The 20286-nt window shown below is 36.0% G+C and overlaps 1 protein-coding gene across 1 annotated transcript; it reads right to left on the bottom strand.

The window, feature by feature from the left end:
* Positions 1-498: 498 nt before the first annotated feature.
* On the bottom strand, positions 499-15290 carry ACX4 (acyl-CoA oxidase 4). The gene is made up of 13 exons (XM_011624728.3): positions 15105-15290; positions 11483-11575; positions 6652-6758; positions 6380-6457; positions 6174-6297; positions 5985-6058; positions 5821-5880; positions 5495-5604; positions 4981-5140; positions 3369-3445; positions 3096-3267; positions 2927-3019; positions 499-750 (listed from the first exon to the last, which is right to left on the bottom strand). Exons 1-13 carry the CDS (start codon positions 15109-15111, stop codon positions 619-621), a joined length of 1287 nt encoding a protein of 428 aa, XP_011623030.1. The 5' UTR covers positions 15112-15290; the 3' UTR covers positions 499-618.
* Positions 15291-20286: the final 4996 nt, after the last annotated feature.

The following is a 20286-nucleotide window of genomic DNA, read 5'->3' as shown; positions in this document are numbered from 1 at the left end:
CTGTGCAATACATGAACAACTGTATGGAAGAAAATGGACATGAAATGGATTTGTATGGTCTGATTGATGCAAATTGGGAGGACATAAATCAACGAGACTGTCATTTGGGGAGAAAATAGCCCAATTCAAGTTTCGCATCTGACCCAGCCTTGTGTCGGAGATGGATTAGTACTAATCATGCAATCTCTTGATGATGGAACACCAAGTAAATTTGTAAGCGCGACACTCCCTACTCCTTGAAAAGTTGAATAATGCCAGAGTGACATGAGATCATTCTCCTTTTCTATAACTCTGAACCATTGTACTAGTATGAAAATTCCAGAACCCACATTAGATTAATGATGATGAAGCTAGTTTTGAAAAGAGTTATTCTGGAATTTGTGTGTGAGAGAGAGAGAGAGAGAGAGAGAGAGAGAGAGAGAAAGGGAGAGATAGAGAGAGAGAAAGAGAGAGAGAAAGGGAGAGATAGAGAGAGAGAGAGAGAGAGAGAGACTACTCTGCACTGAGTTTCCATTGTTTCCATTATTATTGCCAGGTTGCAGACTGGTACAGTAATTATTCTTTTCATGTCTTGCGGTTACCATGAAGTTACCCCTGGTTGGAAGATGTAATTGTTTCTTACAAGCTACTTCTTCTAGCAACCGCAGCAGGTTTGAAGCTCGCTATTCCTGTAATTTCTCTTCCTGTCACCAAACTATTGATTTCATATGTGCCTTCATATGAGAAAATAGGCTCCAGATCACAGAAAGCCTGCACCAAATACAATTATTGCTTCATCATTATTAACCTTAAAAGTATTGGAATAGCCCGAAACCTATTACAAATTATTTATATACATGAAAGAGTGCAGGGTATAAATGTCATAAAGAAAGAAAAGTTAACATATGAACTACCAAATGAAAAAGAAAGCCGACAAATGCAGCATACCATGCACTGGAGGCAGTACCATCTGTAATCAGCATTTAGGTTATGGACTTGAATACTATTAAGCTAATATAAATCCCAGTGTTTGTGGATGTCTGCCATCTGGAAATAACCAGACATCCAAACTAGGGAAGATTTCTTTGGCTAAGTAGGAATATTTTCTCGACCATGACATTTACATAAAAATGCAGCACTAAACATGCAAATTCTACAGAAGAACATTAAGTTCCATGTACAGGTAAATGTGGGCATATTCAAGGATATGCCTCACTGCCTTGTCTTTTCGACTTAAATGATCACTGGCCTCTGAAAGAAATTTCAGGATGCTCCAAAGTAGAACTGAGAAGCAATCAAACACTACAAATACCAACCTCGCATTCCTGTCAGTCCTAACCACCAATCATGCCTAAAAAAGGCTAGTTGTTTTAGGAAGTCTAAGTAAGCCATGAAATGACACAACAATCAATCAAAAACAAGTAGCGTCTACGTGCTCAGGGTTCAGAACTTAAAAACTCATGTTACCCAGGAAAGGCCTAAGAACTTGCCATTCAGAAAACTCAAGTGTAACTGGTTTTCTTGCTTTGTTAAGAGAATGTTCAAACATCTTCAATGGTGCACACTGTTTCTTATTCATGTAGCAAGGCATCCCAACTGTGATAACAATGGTCAATCTTGGTTGTGTCTGTAGTTTAGCCTTCACAGACAGCCTATGTAAGCAGACTTTCAGAATAGTTGAGGAGGTGTTTTTCAGGGTCCATTGCTCAGGAAGGCTCAAGAATAAACCTAGGGGTTTAGTATGTTATTAACACATCAAAGAGGTAATGCAGTAAGAATGCTTCATTTGAGTGCACTGACTACAAGAAAATGTAACCAAAGACTTAGATGAACCACCGTTTACGATTAGAGAAAATCTGATGGTTTTGAACAATGTTATGAAGACTGTAGTAGACAATAGAATTTAAGTCATACCAAAGTGTGACAATGCTTCTATTAAAGTAAGCTAATGCACTTTTTTATCCCAATAATTCCTAATCAGGGAATAATTCTGGTACTACGACATCTTAAACATAATACTGCCACAAAAGGAATTAGAGCAAAGCAAGTTATGCTCAAGAGTGTCTACGCAAGCCAGGATGCCATATATTGCCCCAAAGCTACCTCCCATGGTGTAATTTCAACATCATTTTTCTAAAAGGCTATGAATGAACATCATCAATTGGTTTACCAATAAAAAGGGTCAAATTTTTCTAAAATTCATCTATATTTTACGGGATGCAAATAGCATCCCCCAAATTTCAATTTTTATGCTGATGTCCCACTTTTTGAGAGTGTGTCTTGTACTTTAATTTTATTTTTTTAGTTTTTTTCTAGACATCAGGTTGTGCTTAAAGTTTGGGTGTTCATACTTGTCACCATCACGCACCTGTAAAATATACAAAAAATAATTAAAAATAAAATAATTTGAAATACAAAAAATATCAAACTAACCAAAATACCCCTGAATTGTAGGGATATTTTGGTCATTTTATTTGTATTGAATAACTTCTTTGGTACCTTTTTTTACAGATGCATGAAGGTGACAACTCTGGACACCCAAAATTTTAGCTTAATCTGATGCATAGAAGACTACTAAAATTAAAATACAAGACTCCCTCTCAATAAGTGGGACATGAGCATAAAATATGAAATATCAAAGAAACTTTCTAAATTCCTCAAAATATAGGGGATGTTTACGAAATTTTCCCCACCAAAAAAACAAGATTAATATAATCCTACAATGCAGAGCTAGCCCAAATTCAAAGAAAAAACCTCCTTTAAACTTCTTCTAGAAAACCAGGCACGAATATAGAGGACATTCACTCATCAGAGAAGCATATCAGAGAAAACATACAAATTTTTAATGCACCACTAGTGTAGAATCTCATATCATATAAAGCTCCAATTTACTTCAGAAATTAATAAAGTACAAGAAATACATCACTTAGAACACAAAGAATAATACCTTGGCCACCAGAAAATCAGCTACAATTCCATTACCACCAAGTAGTTCCCGTGCAAGAGAAACAGTCTCTCTAGCCTTCAAGGAAGTCCAAGCCTGCAATGATCAACAAAGGGTCATTTTTTTCCATGTAGAATACAAAAAGGTGCGTTGGTTACGCATAAAACTTTACCTTGCCTAAGCTAGCATGACCAGGAGTCATCTTTTCAGTTTCATACAGCTTGCATAAACGCCAACCAACAAGAAACATTCCTTGAATGTTACCCAACATACGAACAAGCTTTTCTTGATTAATCTGAAAAGATGCCAATGGTACTCCAAACTGTTTCCTCTCTTGCAAATATCTGGATTATTTTCCAAATAAAAAGAATTCACCAGTAAAAAGGGAACATATAAAACAATATAAAATAGTTAATACAATTACTGCATGATGGGCCTTCCTTACCTATGACACATATCATATACACCCATTGCTATCCCAATAGGTTGCCATGCAACCATCACACGTGAAACGGCAAGCACCTGCCATAAAATATTGCCAGTTTATGGCACATCAAACAGAGGAATCAAAAAACTGGATACCAGAAATTTCAGAACAAACTGCATTTCAAGTAAGGGGTCTCATGCTTACGCATTTAAGGCTCATAGAACAACTGACATACGCAGTTAGGCAATCCCAATTACCTTGTGTCATTTTTGAATGCCATGTTCATGAGAAACAAATATCTCACCTATCTCACAAGCTATAACAAAATCTGTTCTTATACGAAGCATGTGATGGAACATGGTACAGTCGAAATTTCACTTTGAATAGCAATATAATTAGGACAGCAGACTAAATCTCTTTGGAGTGTGAAACAAAAAAAGACAAATGAGGCTAGATATGTTTAGTATATGACTATATGCATTATTGGTAAATTTTATTTTATCAAAATGAATTATTGTCATTGTGTTCATGTATGGTAGTTTCATAATCTTAAGTGGTCTAGATAAGAATTTTATAATTAACATCATGGAGAATTAATTGAAGCCCATTAACCAACCATGCAACAAATGATTTTTTTTAGTTGAGAATTTGAGATTGCGACAAAGTCACCATCCAAGACTTGAGGCCACACCCTAATGATATCGAGCTCTGTCTCAACCATGTCTCATTTTATATTTCACCCAGAAGAGTATGGCAATAGGGACTTGGATGGATGTCCCGAAGCTTCTAGGGTTTCCAAGTCATTCAAGTTTTAACCTCAATGATCTGACCTCTAATCGGTAGTCTAGAAGTCCTCCTGAACACTGAACACTGAACAAGTTTGGTACTTATAATACGCAGTAAGTCATTGCACCACTATGCAAGTTACTAATGAATTCAGCAGAAAATACTGTGTAACTGTTGATAGACATGGAGAATAGCAGAAGCTTCAATTAGTTTGAGACTGACATCCATGATGTGGAATTCATATGAAACTGAATGAACCAGAAACCAGAACAAATGGCTCCATTTCAAATGGACATTTATCGACACTTGCAACTATAATCCACAGAGAAACCAATCATATTGGTCTCAATTCTCAAAAAGGTTCGAATGCTAGAGTATCACCTCAAACAAGGCCACAGATGAACTAACCTAACTTCCATGAGGCCATTGTAATCTCCCAACTAGGGTTTCGGCCACCCCAAGTGGCACTGTTAAAAGGCTATAGAACAGGCCCTCTGAGGACCTCATGAACTTACTCCTAGCTCTATTTTGATGAAATAATGAAGAACATGCAGTACATAAGATTGCTTCTTCTTCTTCTTCTTTTTTCTGGTGAAATTTATCAAAATATACCCAGAAGAGAAACTATTCAGTATTTGTTTACCCATTTGCAACTATTTCAACCCATAATCATGTATCTTTTGATGGGTATTGAAATTATATCAGAAGACATGGGTACAAGGTTAAATAGTTCATCTCTCATGATATTTGGATAAATTTCCATTTTTTAAAGAATTCACCAGTATCTGAAAATGACAAGCATAAGATCAGCAAGACCTAAATAACAACTATGCCTCTATTATACCTTGCTTGTATCTTTAAAAGAATTGACTCCAGGCAACCAGTCCTCATCTGGAACAAAGACCTTCTGCAAAAGGATGTCACCATTCTGAACAATCCTCAGGCCAATTTTGTTTTCAATCTTAGATACCTTTAGTCCAGCTGTCCCTTTCTTTACAATATATCTGAGAAAACCCAGAAATTAGCAGAACTATTACTAGAATTCCCCATGATCAAAAGGCTCAAGCTCCAAGCCTCATTTTCAGACAAATTGAAAAGTATAACATGCAACAAACGGCCATGACACTTTTTTCTTAAAAAATTAAAGAAAAAGGAAAAAAAGACAAAACTCAGTGATGTGCATTTTAATGCCCATAATATACTTCATAGTAAGATTTTATTTTATTTTTGAGAATGGTTCATAGTAAGAAATTTAGCAACAGAAAGCATCCTTCTCCTCTCCCATACATATATCGCACAAACATACAGGTCAGAGGATTGCACTCTACAATAAAAATAAATAAGGAAGTTCAACTCACCCATTGATCTGGTTAGTGCTCATGTTTCTAGCAAAGACAACCAAGACATCTGCAAATGTGCTGTTCCCTATCCAGCGTTTCTGACCATCAAGCAGCCAACCACCAGGTACCTGATTATCCCAATGTCAAACAAAACAGGATACATTAAAAAGACCAGTACCTTAATCCACAAACCAAGTGCAAGAGACTAGACAAATGAATCTTATGGGATAAACATGTCACTTAGCATCTTTGGGAAACAAACAATGTAAAATACAAAAAGCCATTTTCTCATAGAAAATTATGTATGTCAGTTGTTACAGGTAACGAAGGTTGAGAGAGGGTACCTTTGTTGCTGTTGTCGATAAGGAACTAGCATCACTTCCATAATCAGGCTCAGTTAAAGCCTGTAGAAAGTAGAAAAATAGAAGTCATCGCCTTTGAATGTTGTATAGATTATGAAAAATAACAAAGCTTTTGCACGTGTCACATCAGTAAGCACTTTCCGTACCCAGCAGGCAATTGTATCAAAACGAGCCAATGAGGGTAAATATTTATGCTTTTGATCCTCAGAACCACATAGAGCTACATTTGAAAATTGACCAACCTCAAGTTAATCTCACTATAAGCACATATTTCATTCACAAGTGTGTGGATACATATACAAAATAAAAGAAGTAAAGCATTTGCTGGAGTGTACCAATTGTTAGCATGGCCAAGGAGGAATGAACCAGAATAAATGTAGAACAGCTTGCATCAACCCTAGCAACTTCAGCTATAGCAAGAGCACTTGCAGTAATGGAGAGCCCTGGACACCCATAACCCTGATCATTCAAACAGTAAAATTGTCAATAACTGAATCTGAGAAATTCATAATGTGAGACTGATGGAAGAAAATCTCAGTACCTTAATCGTACCACCAGCGATACGGAGTGCAGCAAGCTTGGGTACAAGATGAAATGGGAACTCTGCTTTCTCCCAAAACTGGTAACAAAATATCGCACATGAATGATCCCATCCTATATGATGTTTGACTCGGGAAAATCACACTAAAGAAACTTGATCCCTCAATTCGTAATGAATTTGCAAAATAAGATTCACACAATTGTCTGCATGAACAACTGGATATGAAGAGAAGAAACACGAAATATTCAAAAAAAAAAAGGAAAAAACTTTACCTTTACCATCTCTGGTGCTATTTCCTTTTCAACAAGCTTTCTCACATATCTTCGGATGGTTCTTTCTTCAGGAGTCAATAAATCATCAAACTGATAATAGTCTGAGACTGCAAGAATGAAATGAGAGATCAATAGAAGGCATCCCATACAGCACACAGTTTTTTATTTTAAAAAGCATAGGCTAATCTCTAGTATCAGTAGAGATGAAATGTTCCTAAATGCAGAGCAACAATTCATTTCCACCCATCATTGAGACAAACCACAGAGATAAGTAGACTAAATGCATTATATACATGGTGCACGTATCATCATCATCATCATTTTAGCCTTTTCCCAATTAATTGGAGTCAGCTACATGAATCCGGATTCTTCATTCTGCTCTATTAAAGGTCATATCCTCAATAAGGTCATAAGTCACCACATCTTTTCAAACTACTTACAACCACGTCCTTTTGAGCCTACCTCTTGCCCTTTTCAATCCTTCCACTTGAACTAACTCGCAACTCCTAACAGGTGTTGTACTTGGTCGGCGCCACGCATGGCCAGCCCACCTAAGTCTAATCTCTCTCATTTTATCGCCTATTGGTGCAACGCTTAAATTCTCCCGAATACATTCATTTTGAATTCTATCATTTCTTGTCTTGCCACTCATCCATTTCAATATCTTTATCTCCACTACACTCATTCTATGGGTATATAGTTTTTTGTACGCCCAACATTCCGCCCCATAGAGCAAAATTGATCTCATAGCTATCCTATAGAACTTACCCTTCAGCCTCATTGGTATGCGGCAATCACACAAAATTCCAATTGTACATCTCCACTTCGCCCACCCAGCACTAATTCTATGTGCGACATCGTCCTCGATCACTCCATTTTCCTGGATTATCGATCAAAAGTGCGGTCCTTTTTGTACTTCCTGACCGTCAATCTTAACTACTTCCTCTTCTTTACTACTATTATTACTAAACTTGCACTCCATATACTCTATCTGAGTCCGACTAATTTTAAAACCTTTGGATTCTAGAGCATCCCTCCAAACTTCGAACTTTGTGTTGACGTCGTATTGGGTCTTGTCAATCAAAACTATGTAATCTGCGAACAACATGCACCACATTACCTTATCCCGTAGGTGCCCAGTTAAGTCGTCCATAACTAAGACAAAGCGGTACGAGCTCAATGCTGACCCTTGATGTAGACCTATTGTTACTGAAAACTCTCTTGTCTCTCCACTAGCTGTTCGTACACTAGTTAATGCTCCATCGTACATATCTCTCACCAAGTTGATGTAATGTCTAGAGACGCCTTTCTTTTCCAACACCTGCCAAATCAAATCTCGAGGTACTCTATCATAAGCTTTCTCTAGATCAATAAAGACCATGTGGAGTTCTTTTTCCTTCTCCCTAAACTTCTCAGTCAGCTGCTTAAGTAGGAACATAGCCTCAATTATTGACCTTCCTAGCATAAAACCAAATTGGTTTTGAGATGCACTCGTTTCATGCCTTAGTTGTTGTTCAATGACTCTCTCCTAGAGCTTCACAGTATGGCTCATAAGCTTGATTCCTCGATAGTTTGTACAATTTTGTCTCTTTTGTTCTTGTAAAGAGGTACCACACTACTTTTCCTCTATTCGACTGGCATGTAGCATATCTTCCTTAAATGTATTACCCTGAATTCCACAGTTGAGTTGGGAAAAGTATGTGAACATGTAAGTTTTCAAAGACACTATTAATTTTCGATGGGCTTGCCATAAGATGCGCGGGTTTTGTAGAGTGACTAATGATCCTCCTAGATTTCATCTTTGAAGTCTTAAAGGGATTAAGCGGGGCAACCCCTCATCAACAGTCAAATTCAATCATGATCATTATCTCTTCGTGAGGTAGTGAAGGTGCTATGTCACTCATCCATTTCATACATAATGCTAAGGGAGTTGGATTTGATATAGGAGAGCAAGCACTGATCCCGCTTCCTAAAGTTTATATTTGAAGAGGTGTCAGGTGTAAAGGATAATTTTTACTAAAGAATAAGTGGTGAATCTCAAAGAAACTGATGACAATTTGCTAAATATGGCTAGTGAAGTTGAGCCCTTATATAAAGTATTCCACCTCTAAAAGAATTGACATGAAACCAAAGCCAGACAAAGTTTTTTCTTCTTTTTTTTTGTTTTTTTTCTTGGGAAAAAAATTAAATAAAGGAGAAGGTCAGAAGCATATTAGACAGGGTGGAAGGGGAGAGTGCTCTGTTAGGGCAAAATATGACTTTGCTTAATCTTTTGAGCTTCCCACTATGCTACATGTCTGACCCTATTAGGGTTTACAGGGGTACAGGAAGAAAGAGATGAGCAGTAGATGGAAAAATCAGAGAATGAAATGGGTCCAGCCAAAGTCACTTGATGTATTCCCATATATGTCCATAAGGACACTTGGGTCCCATACCATACTTGTCAGGGGTTTCCCAACATAGGCGAAGATCCCGTACTAGAAATCTCGCTTATGCGCTCTTGAAAAGGGATCGTCAAGGGATATAGATTTTTAAATTTTGGGATCCCGCTCCCCACTGTTAGAGATCTCGATCTTATTTTTAGGGATCTTAAGACCAACCTTAAAGACCAAGACCAACCTTAAAGACCAAAACAACCAAACTGATCATTTTCTTATTCTCTAGCCAGCTAACAGCACAACTATATTTTTAATATAGCTGCATTGCTTGCTAGCTATAAATAAAGTGATCCCTATTTTAAATAGTATATATAGTCCTAGATTATATAAGATCAGGAACAAGATCCCCAAAAGGTTGGGATCAAGATCCCCCAAAAGGTTGGGATCCCGATGCCTGACATTTGGGGATCTAGACTTCTAAAATATTGCATTATATGGACAGCGGTTCCAACCAAAGGGATCTTCTAGCATTTCATGATCCCCCACTCCCGATCCTAACAAGTATGTCCCAGATTATAATAACATGAATACATACATGATGCATCCTATACATAAACAGATACACACACTTACACTCCCTCTCAAATGGTGCATGACTATCAAGCGCGCCCAACTTGCCAATGACAGATAGAAGACGACCTCCACCAATAGCTTTTGTAAAGACATTAGTTAGGGGATCCATAGTTTTCAAATAAGGTGTATGGATGACTATTGTAACCACTTTTTCACGGGTAAAATGATCATCAACCTCAATGTGCCTGATACTGACATCAAATGCACAATCAATGGCAATCTGAATAGCAGCCCAATTGTCAAAATACATCGGTATAGAGAACCCCAATTCTACTTCCATATCACTAATTAGTGTGCACAGCCAAATAAGCTCACAGATGGTGGATGCCATAAAGCAATAATCAGCTTCCGCACAGGACTAGGTAACAACAGCTTACTTTTTCTTTTCTTTTTTTGTGTTTGAGGAATGCTTGACTTTATACTATATTATAAATATATTGTATAAACTACCCTGTATGGCCCACAACAATATTTTGCTTCTTACAATTCCATGTCCATTGAATGTGCAATAACCAGGAGTAGATCTATGATCAGTGGACATTCTGCCCAGTCAACATTGGAGTAGTCAACCAAATCTAAGAGAGAACTTGACCCTCAATCATAAGATTTCCTCACCTAGGAGCTAGCTTATGATAGAGCAAAATGCACCTAATGGCATCTATATGTGGAGTACGAGGTGCTTGCATATACTGGCTTACTTGAGTGACAACATAATGATATTAGGTCAAGTTATGGCGAGATAAATAAGGCGCCTAAGAAGATGCTGATAAAGACCAGAGTCTTCTAATGGATGCCAGAAGTGCAGTTGAGTCAAAGGCAGAGACCAACTGAGGAAGTAATAGCCTAGGAATTTATAGTTAATTAGAAAATTTCTAATTTGGGGAGTGATTTCATGTCACTATGTAATTGTAATATAATGAAACCACACTTATAGAAAACCATGTTTGTGTCATTTGTAAGACCCAAAAAATTGCACACACCCTCTCTTCATCCCAATAATCAATATCAAAAAGAACATAATTCATATTGCACCCTATATATGGTCAAAGTGAGCAGTCCAACAATGAATCTAGACCATCCATTTGGTGAATTTCAAGATCTATGGTTTGAGGAACTCATTTTTTTCTTTTTTAACATTGTTCATTGTTTATCTAATGATAAGAAAGCCATCTAAAAAGTTTGAAAAGGGGAAAAATCCCTCTAAGGCCTAGATCTAAGCATCTTCCTAGAATGGACGGCGTATGTTAATTGGGCTAAAAAAACACTCTAGGGTGTGTTTTCAAATGTTGCTTTCTTTGTGATTGTTCATTGGAATGAAAAGAGTGTATACTTAAAAATTAGGGTAAAACAAATGCCCTAACATGGTTTTTGCAAATTATTTCATTATATTACTATACAACCATTGCATGAAATCACTCCCCTTCTCATTTTTATGGATTAATTTTCTGTTTTATGTAAAAGTAAGAAATTTAACATGCTTATTGATTTTCTATATAATGTTAATTGAGGATTCTGCAGGCATGATGACCCTTGAGGATCCTAGGTAGTTGTCATCATGGGCAGTTCAAGTAGTCAATACTTCTAATTTCAACATACAAATTATAGATGACCATACCACATCATACATTCAAGTAAAACCAGCGCTCACAACTAAATGATAACATCAACCAGAGTGAGATACAGATATATCATGGGCACATAGCTCCTAACTAGTAATTTGCATGCCAATAAAAATGTTCTCATTGAACGAAAGCATAACACACATCAATCAAAACATTATGCATCTCTAGTATAGCTCAAGGCTTAAAGGACAATCTTACCGGAAGGAGGAAAGACAGATGCTGATGTTGCCTGAGGAAATGCAATAGAAACATCTAAAGGTGGCATTCCAATTTTGGAGGTCATATCCTTTCCTGTAGAGCATGTTAAACTCAAGCATGTCAACCTAATTTAAAGCCACAACACTAATATACCTGCATCAACAATACAATACATAAAAGGAAAAGCAAGCTCATTGCAAAACATAGGAAGCTTACGCTCCCAAGAAAATTAACCGGAGAATTTGATTCAATGCCCATTATAAGCATATAACAACTTCATTCTATAAACACAAATGCACAATACCAACTGCTGCAAGTATATTTTATGAATTACAAACTTACCATGTGGACCTATTTAGCAGTAAAGATGACAATGAAAGCCAAATATAATCAAGTATGGGAGAAGATGGGACAACATATACTAAAAATGATGAGACATAAAAGAAAGAGAAGTTTCAAGGATAGAGAAGGCTTAGATTTTTCCCCAAATGTATGAAAATAGCTCCATCAGTGTATCAAAAAGCACTAGGTAGGTCCTAGGCGGCTTAGGGGATCCAGGCCGCCCAACGCCGAGGCAGGCGCCCAGAACCTGGGCAGCTTCCCAGTTGAAAAAAACATACCATATTCCAAGTTGGAAAAAAAAAAAAAGATAGAAGTCGAGAAGAGAATTTTGATAATCCATAATGTTAAAACAGTAAACTGTAAAACCATATAAGTGTAGGATACAAAAGTCAACACTCAACACAACAGAAATATACATAAATTTTAAAAATATACAGTCTAGAATACAAAAGTCAACATTCAACACTCAGTACCAAGAGGCAAGAGTCTTCAGTCATCGTCATCATCATCATCAGAAGGAATATCAATAGGACAAGCCTCATCATATACATCAGAGTCGAGGCCATCATCATCAGAGTCATCTCCTTCTTCAATATAACACTCATCCTCCTCTGTTTCTTCTGAATCTGCCTCTTCCTCCTCCTCTTCTTCTACCTTCCTCTTACTAGTATGTGCAGTCTGTGCAGATGAGGCCAAGGAGTCTTGACTACTCTACCATTTTCTTTGTGCTTCTCTGAACTCAAATATTGTATAATTTTCTCCCTGGTAGCCTCAAGAACATTTTTACACGGGGCAACATCCCCATTAATACCGGCAAAGTGTTTTTTAAACTGGTAAATACCCCCATTAATATCCTTTCCACAATAATTACATTTAATACGATTTTTATCATTTGGATTCGGGTTATAACCATACTTCCAACCCGGATCACCACTTCTGGAAGATCTTGGAGAAAATGACCTCCATAGAACAAGGCTTATTTTCATCATTTTCTAGTTCTTCTAAATTCAGAAGATGTCCAATCTCATCCCAAACTGGTTTAAGAACCTTTATACAAGAAGCAACATTAACTCTAACATCATCAAGGTGTTTTTTGAATCGGCTAATACCCCCATTGATATCTTTTTCACAAAAATTACACCTTATACAATTTTTATCATTTGGTTTTGGGTTGTACCCATACTTCCAACCCGGATCACTTCTTCTAGAAGTAGCAGAAATAGATCTATGACAAGGATTTTGTTCTTTATTTTTGTTTTACATAACTTACATATTACTCAATCTCCTCTCTGATAGCTTCAGGAATATTTTTACAAGGGGCAACATCCCCCTTAATACCGGCATGATGTTTCTTAAACCGGTTTATGCCTCTTTTCATATCTTTTTCACAAAAATTGCATCTAACATAATTTTTCTCATTTGGATTCGGGTTGTATCCATATTGCCAACCCAGATCTCCACTCCGACTAACTCCTGAATAAGATATCTCAAAATAAAACAAGCAATCTAAAAAATAAACTTTTGCACTTACTTTGATTGCTCGAACTCTAAACTTTGAAAAACACTTCGATCTAATGAAATGTAGTTTTCTGGAAGTTTCTTTCTCTCTAAATAGGGTTCTTGTGGGTTTAGGTTTCAAATGAAGCTAAAACCCCTCCGTCTAACTTTTTATATCTTTACAAAAAATCAAAACAAAAAAAAAGAAAAAAAAAATTTGCCTTTGGGCCGGGCACAGACCCTAGGCAGCCGCCCAGGGTCGACCGCCAAAATTAGCTGCCTAGACCTGGGCGATGCGCCCAGGCCTTTCGGACCGCTTAGGCGCTAAACGGTTCACTTTTTGAATCACTGAGCTCATCACTCGATAAAAAAGAAAAAACGGAATTACATTCCTTGAGATTGATGTTCATATCTTCACTCCCAATCTTGATTCATCACATTATGATGGGGTCAAATCATCATCATCATAGCCTTTTCCCAACTACTTGGGGTTGGCTATAGGAATTCTAGTCCACTGTTCTGCTCTATCAAGGACTATACCCTCAGCAACGATATAAGTCCCCATATCTTTACTTGATCTTGATGGGGTCATATCAATGGAAAATCTTGATAATTTTTCATGTAGTTCCCTGAGCATGTGGCCTCCAAAACCAATGGACTCAACAAAAAGGATCAGAAAGGCTCCCACCATTAAGGTTCATGGCGCTCTTTGCGAAGTTAGAAATTGAAGATTACAAGAGAAACTATTATCACTGTTGGTACTCTTTTCCAATTGAGAATTAAGAAGACATAAAATGACTACAAGACAATGTGGTAGTAATTGGGTCATACGGCAAAGAAATGACATCATGGGGAACACTTTGAAAGGCCAGTGCAAACAAGTAAGAACTACACTTAGCTAGTTGGCTGTGAAGGGACAAGAAAACTATGAAAACTACAATTAGGTAAACTCAAAAGTTGAAAAAAATGCAAAAATGCAGAAGAGGTATCAGTTACCAAATAAACAGTAGTGTCGGCAGCTTCAAGTGCTTTTGCTAGTGATTACCAGATTTTATACAGAACTCTATATCAAATGGAATTTGCATAGAGTTTAAAACAATGATGAAGCTATATTTCATTGAGAATAGTTGGGACTAAGAGTCGGTATTTATCCTTACAATTAAACAGAAGTACCAGTATCAAGAGTTTGTTGGTAGCTGCCAAAGCTATGGCCTTGCAGTTAGATATTATATTTATGTTGATTTAGGATCTTACTGAGGGTATCAACAATACTTGAAAAGTTATAAGGATGACAGATCATTGATTAGCTGAACATGGACTCAAATTTTGCAGAGAAGACCACATGAAGGTATCAAAAAGCTTTCAAGTGTTGTACCAGAAATCCAATTAACAATTAGAGTAACTCACATTTCTTAAACCGTGAGTTTATAAAATTGACTCTTTTAGCAAAAAATTCAATACATTTCATGTGCAAATGCATCAGGACCTCCATGCCCTCCATTTCCACAAGCTATACAAGTTTCCATCTCAATATTTTGGGGCTCCAAGACATTAAACTCCACAGTTTCAAACCCTAACCAGAGCACTCTGTAACTCAACTTTGATCGCATAAAAACTCATTACAAATTAGTTGCAGGTAATAACGATCACTGTAACTATCTAACAAGGAATCATTCTCCCAACTATTCGAACATATTCAACAAAAAAATTCATAAAATTGTAAGAATTCAAAAAAAAAGAAAAATTTGAAAGCATATAAATGAAGCCGAAGATCTCGACATACCAGGCATGGTGACAGGAGAAATTCTTTTTTCTTCTGGACCTTTTAGAGAGAGAAAGGAAAAGAAGAGGTCTCCAGTTTGTAGGATTTTTGGTGATACATAAGAAGGCGTCTACATATGGGTTTTTTTTAAGAGAGAGAGAGGGGGTCCGAAGCGGTTTCGAATGGAGTCAGCAAAATCACAGACCTAAAGTCGCAGAGCGCGTGAGAGAGAGACGTCAACGATTTTCCTACCCCGCTATATCATATCAAGGCCGTCGATATTGTAAATAGACGGTAAGAATGCGCCTTACTGTTATGTGGAGAAGGGGTCCACACAAAGGGCACACTTGTATAGGCAAGTGTCTTACTGTTACGTGGATTTATTGAACGGGGAGGTTCACCTCTTTGTCGCTTCATCACCTACTTTTACGGCCAAATTCAAAGGAAAAAGTTCATACTAGCTTGCTACTTAAAACTGTAATCAAACATGCACCTAAAAAATTTGATCATAAAAGGTTGTTTGGATGTTTTCCAACCCTTAAATTAATCATCCTGATATCGACGTGTATAAATATGAAAAAAAAAAAAAAATTTCAAGTTTATGGAATATTGTATCTTGTACCGCATTATCTAGACCATCTATTTTCAAAAAAATTATGTGTTTTTAGATCTACTTGATTTGAACCATTTTTAAAGTTTAAAGGTTTATAATTAGAGATGTCATCCTAAGAATTTGTAATATCAAAACTATAGTTATGATAAAATTTAAAAGTGCATCTTAATTGGATTGTTTAAGCTTGCAACATTATGCACCTCACACTCTAGTTACCACATTGTAGTTTTCATTCCCACCACTAATACCTTCAAAATGCTAACTCCCAATCTACTTGAAAAAACAGCTAGGGTCATGTCTTCTCCATTGAATCATAGGGTCTTGTCTTCCCCACTGTATTACCCAAAAAAAAAAAAAAAAACCCAAATTTAAATGCCTTGAACCCTTATTAGTATCTTTTATTTTCAAAGTTCCTATTACCATATGCTTCTTTTTTTCAAGGCAAATGGTTTGATAGGTTGCAACCCTATCCAAATAAAATAAATAAAACATCACCTCATAAATCATCAAAAATTACAATTCAAATGTTGAAAACCTATACATCAATCATCTCAGCTTAATCATTATAGTTGTGAAAAAAATTAGGATTTCAAGTTCTAAAAATAATATATATTGGAATAAATCATCTAGACCATCCATTACACTCTAAAAATAAGTGTTCACATATCCGCAAGATTTGTATCATTTTTTAATTTCAAATTTTATTATTGGTGTTAGAAATTGATTTTACAGCAATCATAAGGATTTCTGATGCATAAAGTGTTTTCCAAATCAAGATTTGAAGTGAGGGTTTATTTTGTTTTTATAAAACCTAGGCCCTATAGAAACTTCATCTTTTTTTTAATGGGATAGCCTATAAAGGCACTATTTACCTTTTTTTACTTATTTTTCCAACAGAAACAACTATTCACACTTATTAGATATCAATTGAAGGGCTTGGGGTAAGTCACAAAAATCGAGAATTTTTTTTGTGAAATTTTATGTCTAATACTCTAATTAATGATACTCTTACAATCAACTATTTTAAAAATTTAAATGACAAGAATAATTGTCGTACAAATGATAAATAGTCTATTTATAGACACTGCCTGTCAAAATTTATTCAAAAAGTGCGGTGTTTCTTCCAAATTTCAAAACAGGTGCTTTTTTGGTCTTTCAAATTGTGGAATACCTCAGGAGCCCCAAAGCTTATAATCATGGAGAGAAATGAAAAATACCTATTTTATTAACATGCTTGGGTTAGCCTTAGGAGGCAAATGGGCCGGGTTGCCCAGCGAGACCAGCCCTTAAAAGCAAAGGCTTGCGGTAAGTTGTGGCGAGGGCATCAAATCCTAGTGCTAGAACGATAATCTTTCATTCAATGTTCTCATATTCGCTTCGGAGTCTTTTTTGGTCTAATGAGAAAAATGAAGAAATTTGGTACTTTGGCCGAATCGGGACAAACTGCAGACCTGTTTTTATATTTATATAGAAAAATAAAAAATAAAAATTTCAAAAAAAATAAAAAATACTTTTATACAGATATTTCTTTGTTTCAGCCAAAGCTTCAGCCAAAAGGGTCAAATCTTCGGCTAAATTAGGCCAAAGCTGACTGAAAGAGCCTAAATATAATCAAAGTAGCAACACTAGGCTTCACTTTGCTTCGGTTCATGCCTAAAATCCGAAAGCTATGGCCGAAGGAAAGCTGCGAGGCGAATCTTACAACATTGCTTTCGCAGCTTTGCTTTCGTTAAATCTTAACCTATAGTGAACAGCAATGGATACCCTTGCATTACACAATTCCCCCCCCCCCCCCCCCCCTAACAAAAGGTTTCGCTTTCTCTAAGGCCAGGTTTGATATCAGTAAAAAGTAGTAAAAAATCATGATTTTCCCACCTTTTCAAATATTTGGGTAATTGTCATCTATTGTTCAGGTAAAAATTGCCCAAAAAACTTCTCACCCTATTTCCTGTTCTTCCCCACAAATAGAAAAGTTGGAGACTATACTTTCCCATAGTGGGGAACTAGCGGAAAATTCCCTCATTAAATAAGCATTTAATGATCATCATTTTAAAAAGGGTAAAAATTTGAGTTCGTTTTTATGGTCTAAATTTTAAAGCTTGCAAACTTCGTATTATTTTTTTTGATACATTTGAGTTATTTAATAGAAATGAAACCTCACTAACCTTTAGGTCTACTATTTTTTTTTTGTAGACCTTAGGGTGAGCTTTCATTAACCCCTCTCTCTCTTCACAAGTTTGCTCTATGTCCCCTAAACCCTATCTCTCTAGAATCTACTCTATCTCCCCCAAACCTTACCTCTTACTTTCTAGGCCCCTTTTTTATCTCTCTTCCAAGGGCCTTTCTTTCCCTAGACCCTTTCTCTAAGAGTGTCTTCCTCTAGATTCTCTCTATATTAGAGACTATTATGATCAATTTGATAGTTTCCCATATGAAACTGACTGCACCAATTTTTCAGTGATATTCTCAAACAAGAGAAATTGATTGCTCTAATTTTTTAACTAAATCATCAAACTAAGGAAAGTGATTGCACTAACTTTCTTTATGTTTCCAAAATTCTAAGTATTGTCAAATATTCTTGGTGAAATGGTAAAAAAAACTTATCAAACAGGGCCTAGGTAAAGCCGCATTGACTTTTACTCGTTCCCTCTTATCAATGGCGAAAAGTTTGATGAAATTTGTTTAGAAAAAAGTTTATATATAAGGTTGCAACCTTAAAATGTAGAATTAAAGATGCATCTCAAAATCCATCTGAAAAAGTTGTTTTAATATTAAAAAACCTTCTAATTGATCATCTCGATAATGAGATGTATGAGTATGAAAAAAAAAAAATTTGAGTCTCAAAAATAGTATATCTTGCAACACATTATCTAGATCGTCCAATTTCAAGATTTTCACATATTTATAGATCTACTTGATTTTAACTATATTTGGAGTTTAAAAATTTATAATTAGATATAAAAATAGATTTTTAGATAATCTTAAGAATTTTTTACACTAAAATTACATGTTATGATAAAATTTAGAGGTACGCTTTAATTGGATTGTTTAATGTTGTAACCTTATAGAAACCCTACCCATTTGCTTGTAGCTGCACATGCATTAATTGGTAATTGTAGTAAGAAAACCTTTAAATCAAATTGCAAAAGCCCCCAATTTTTTTTTTTCTTGCTTGTGAGTCATGAATGAATGATGCTTGGTTTTATTGCTAATATGAATCAGGATTACTTGCTAAATAGTGAACTAAGAATGACAAGATTTACTAATAGAAAATTGTTTCATGCGGGTTGGACTGTATTTTTATATATGCGGTCCAGAATGTGTAAAGCATCCATCTTAAAGATGGATGCAAGTAGGCGTTCCATCTAAAAACAATGGAAACTAACAGTTCAAATGATTTCTTGCTAGGATTATTATTTTGAGGTTTTAAAATTTATTTATTTATTCATATCCATGATCTCCATGTTAGATATTACATATCTTAAAAATTAAATCTTAAAATCCATCTTAAAAATAAATTTATTAAGAGGTCGCATTTTTACATATGCAGGCTTGGCCGCATAGAAACAAGGTCCTAAAAAATGCCTTTCGTTATGCATTTTAATGGGATGTGGTTGGTAATAGGGGCAACCCTCTCGAGCAAATAAGCCAGGTTAGGTTTGGCCCTGACCAGGTCCCGGCCCCAGCCCATTACCACCCCTACTTAGGCCCAACTTTATCATTATGAGCTACACCACATGAAAAGTCCTCTCTCCTCTTTTTCTCTATATTCAAAACCCAAGGGATACATATTAGACACTTCTATGATGGCATTGCATCGCCCTACATTGACATTTCCAAATTAAACCAAGACAAAAGGGCTCTTTAACCCCCTCTTATTCACTTAGTTTTCTCTAAGTTTCTAATGAAATCTTCAATTTGGGGCAAAATCTCAGTTATTTTTATTTCTCGTAAAGAGTGTGTCTAACCAAGAAGGCATTACACATTTTTACAGAGAAAGTCAAAAAATTCAAGGAAATTAAAATTTTAAAATTAAACATTAAAAGAATATTATTATTCTTAGTGCTCAATGCAAACCAACATCATTTATGGAGGATAAATCATTTTTTCAACTCTTTTATTTTTGTTTTGGTAGATAATTTTAACAGAAAATACCAGTGTTTAAAAAAACGCCGAGTCGAACCGGACTCGCCCAGTTCGACTCGGGAATCGCCATGGACGGATCCAATCGGTGAAAAAAACGGGAATCGTCCGGTTCAAGAGAGAATCAGACGATTCTGCACAGTGACTCGCCGATTCACTGTACGGAATCGGCGATCCCGTACAGTGAATCGGCGAGTCCCGTACGGATTTTTTTTTTTTTTTTTTTGTTGTAATCCATGATAGATTTTTTTGTAATACTTGATTGATTTTTTTGTAATCCATGATCGAATTGGTTTTTTTTTGTTTTTGTAATCCATGATCGAATTTTTTGTTTTTTTTTTTTTTTTGTAACCCATGATAGAATTTTTTGTAATCCATGATCGAATTTTTTGTAATCCATGATCGAAATGTTTGTTTTTTTTTCTTGTAATCCATGATCGAATTTTT

This window comes from Amborella trichopoda, chromosome 8, assembly GCF_054954075.1.
Source record: "Amborella trichopoda isolate Santa Cruz 75 chromosome 8, AtrichopodaSantaCruz75HAP2 v2.0, whole genome shotgun sequence".
In the NCBI taxonomy this organism is placed as follows: Eukaryota; Viridiplantae; Streptophyta; class Magnoliopsida; order Amborellales; family Amborellaceae; genus Amborella; species Amborella trichopoda.
The sequence above is the reverse complement of the archived record's forward strand: the minus strand, read 5'-3'. Positions and strand labels throughout refer to the sequence as shown.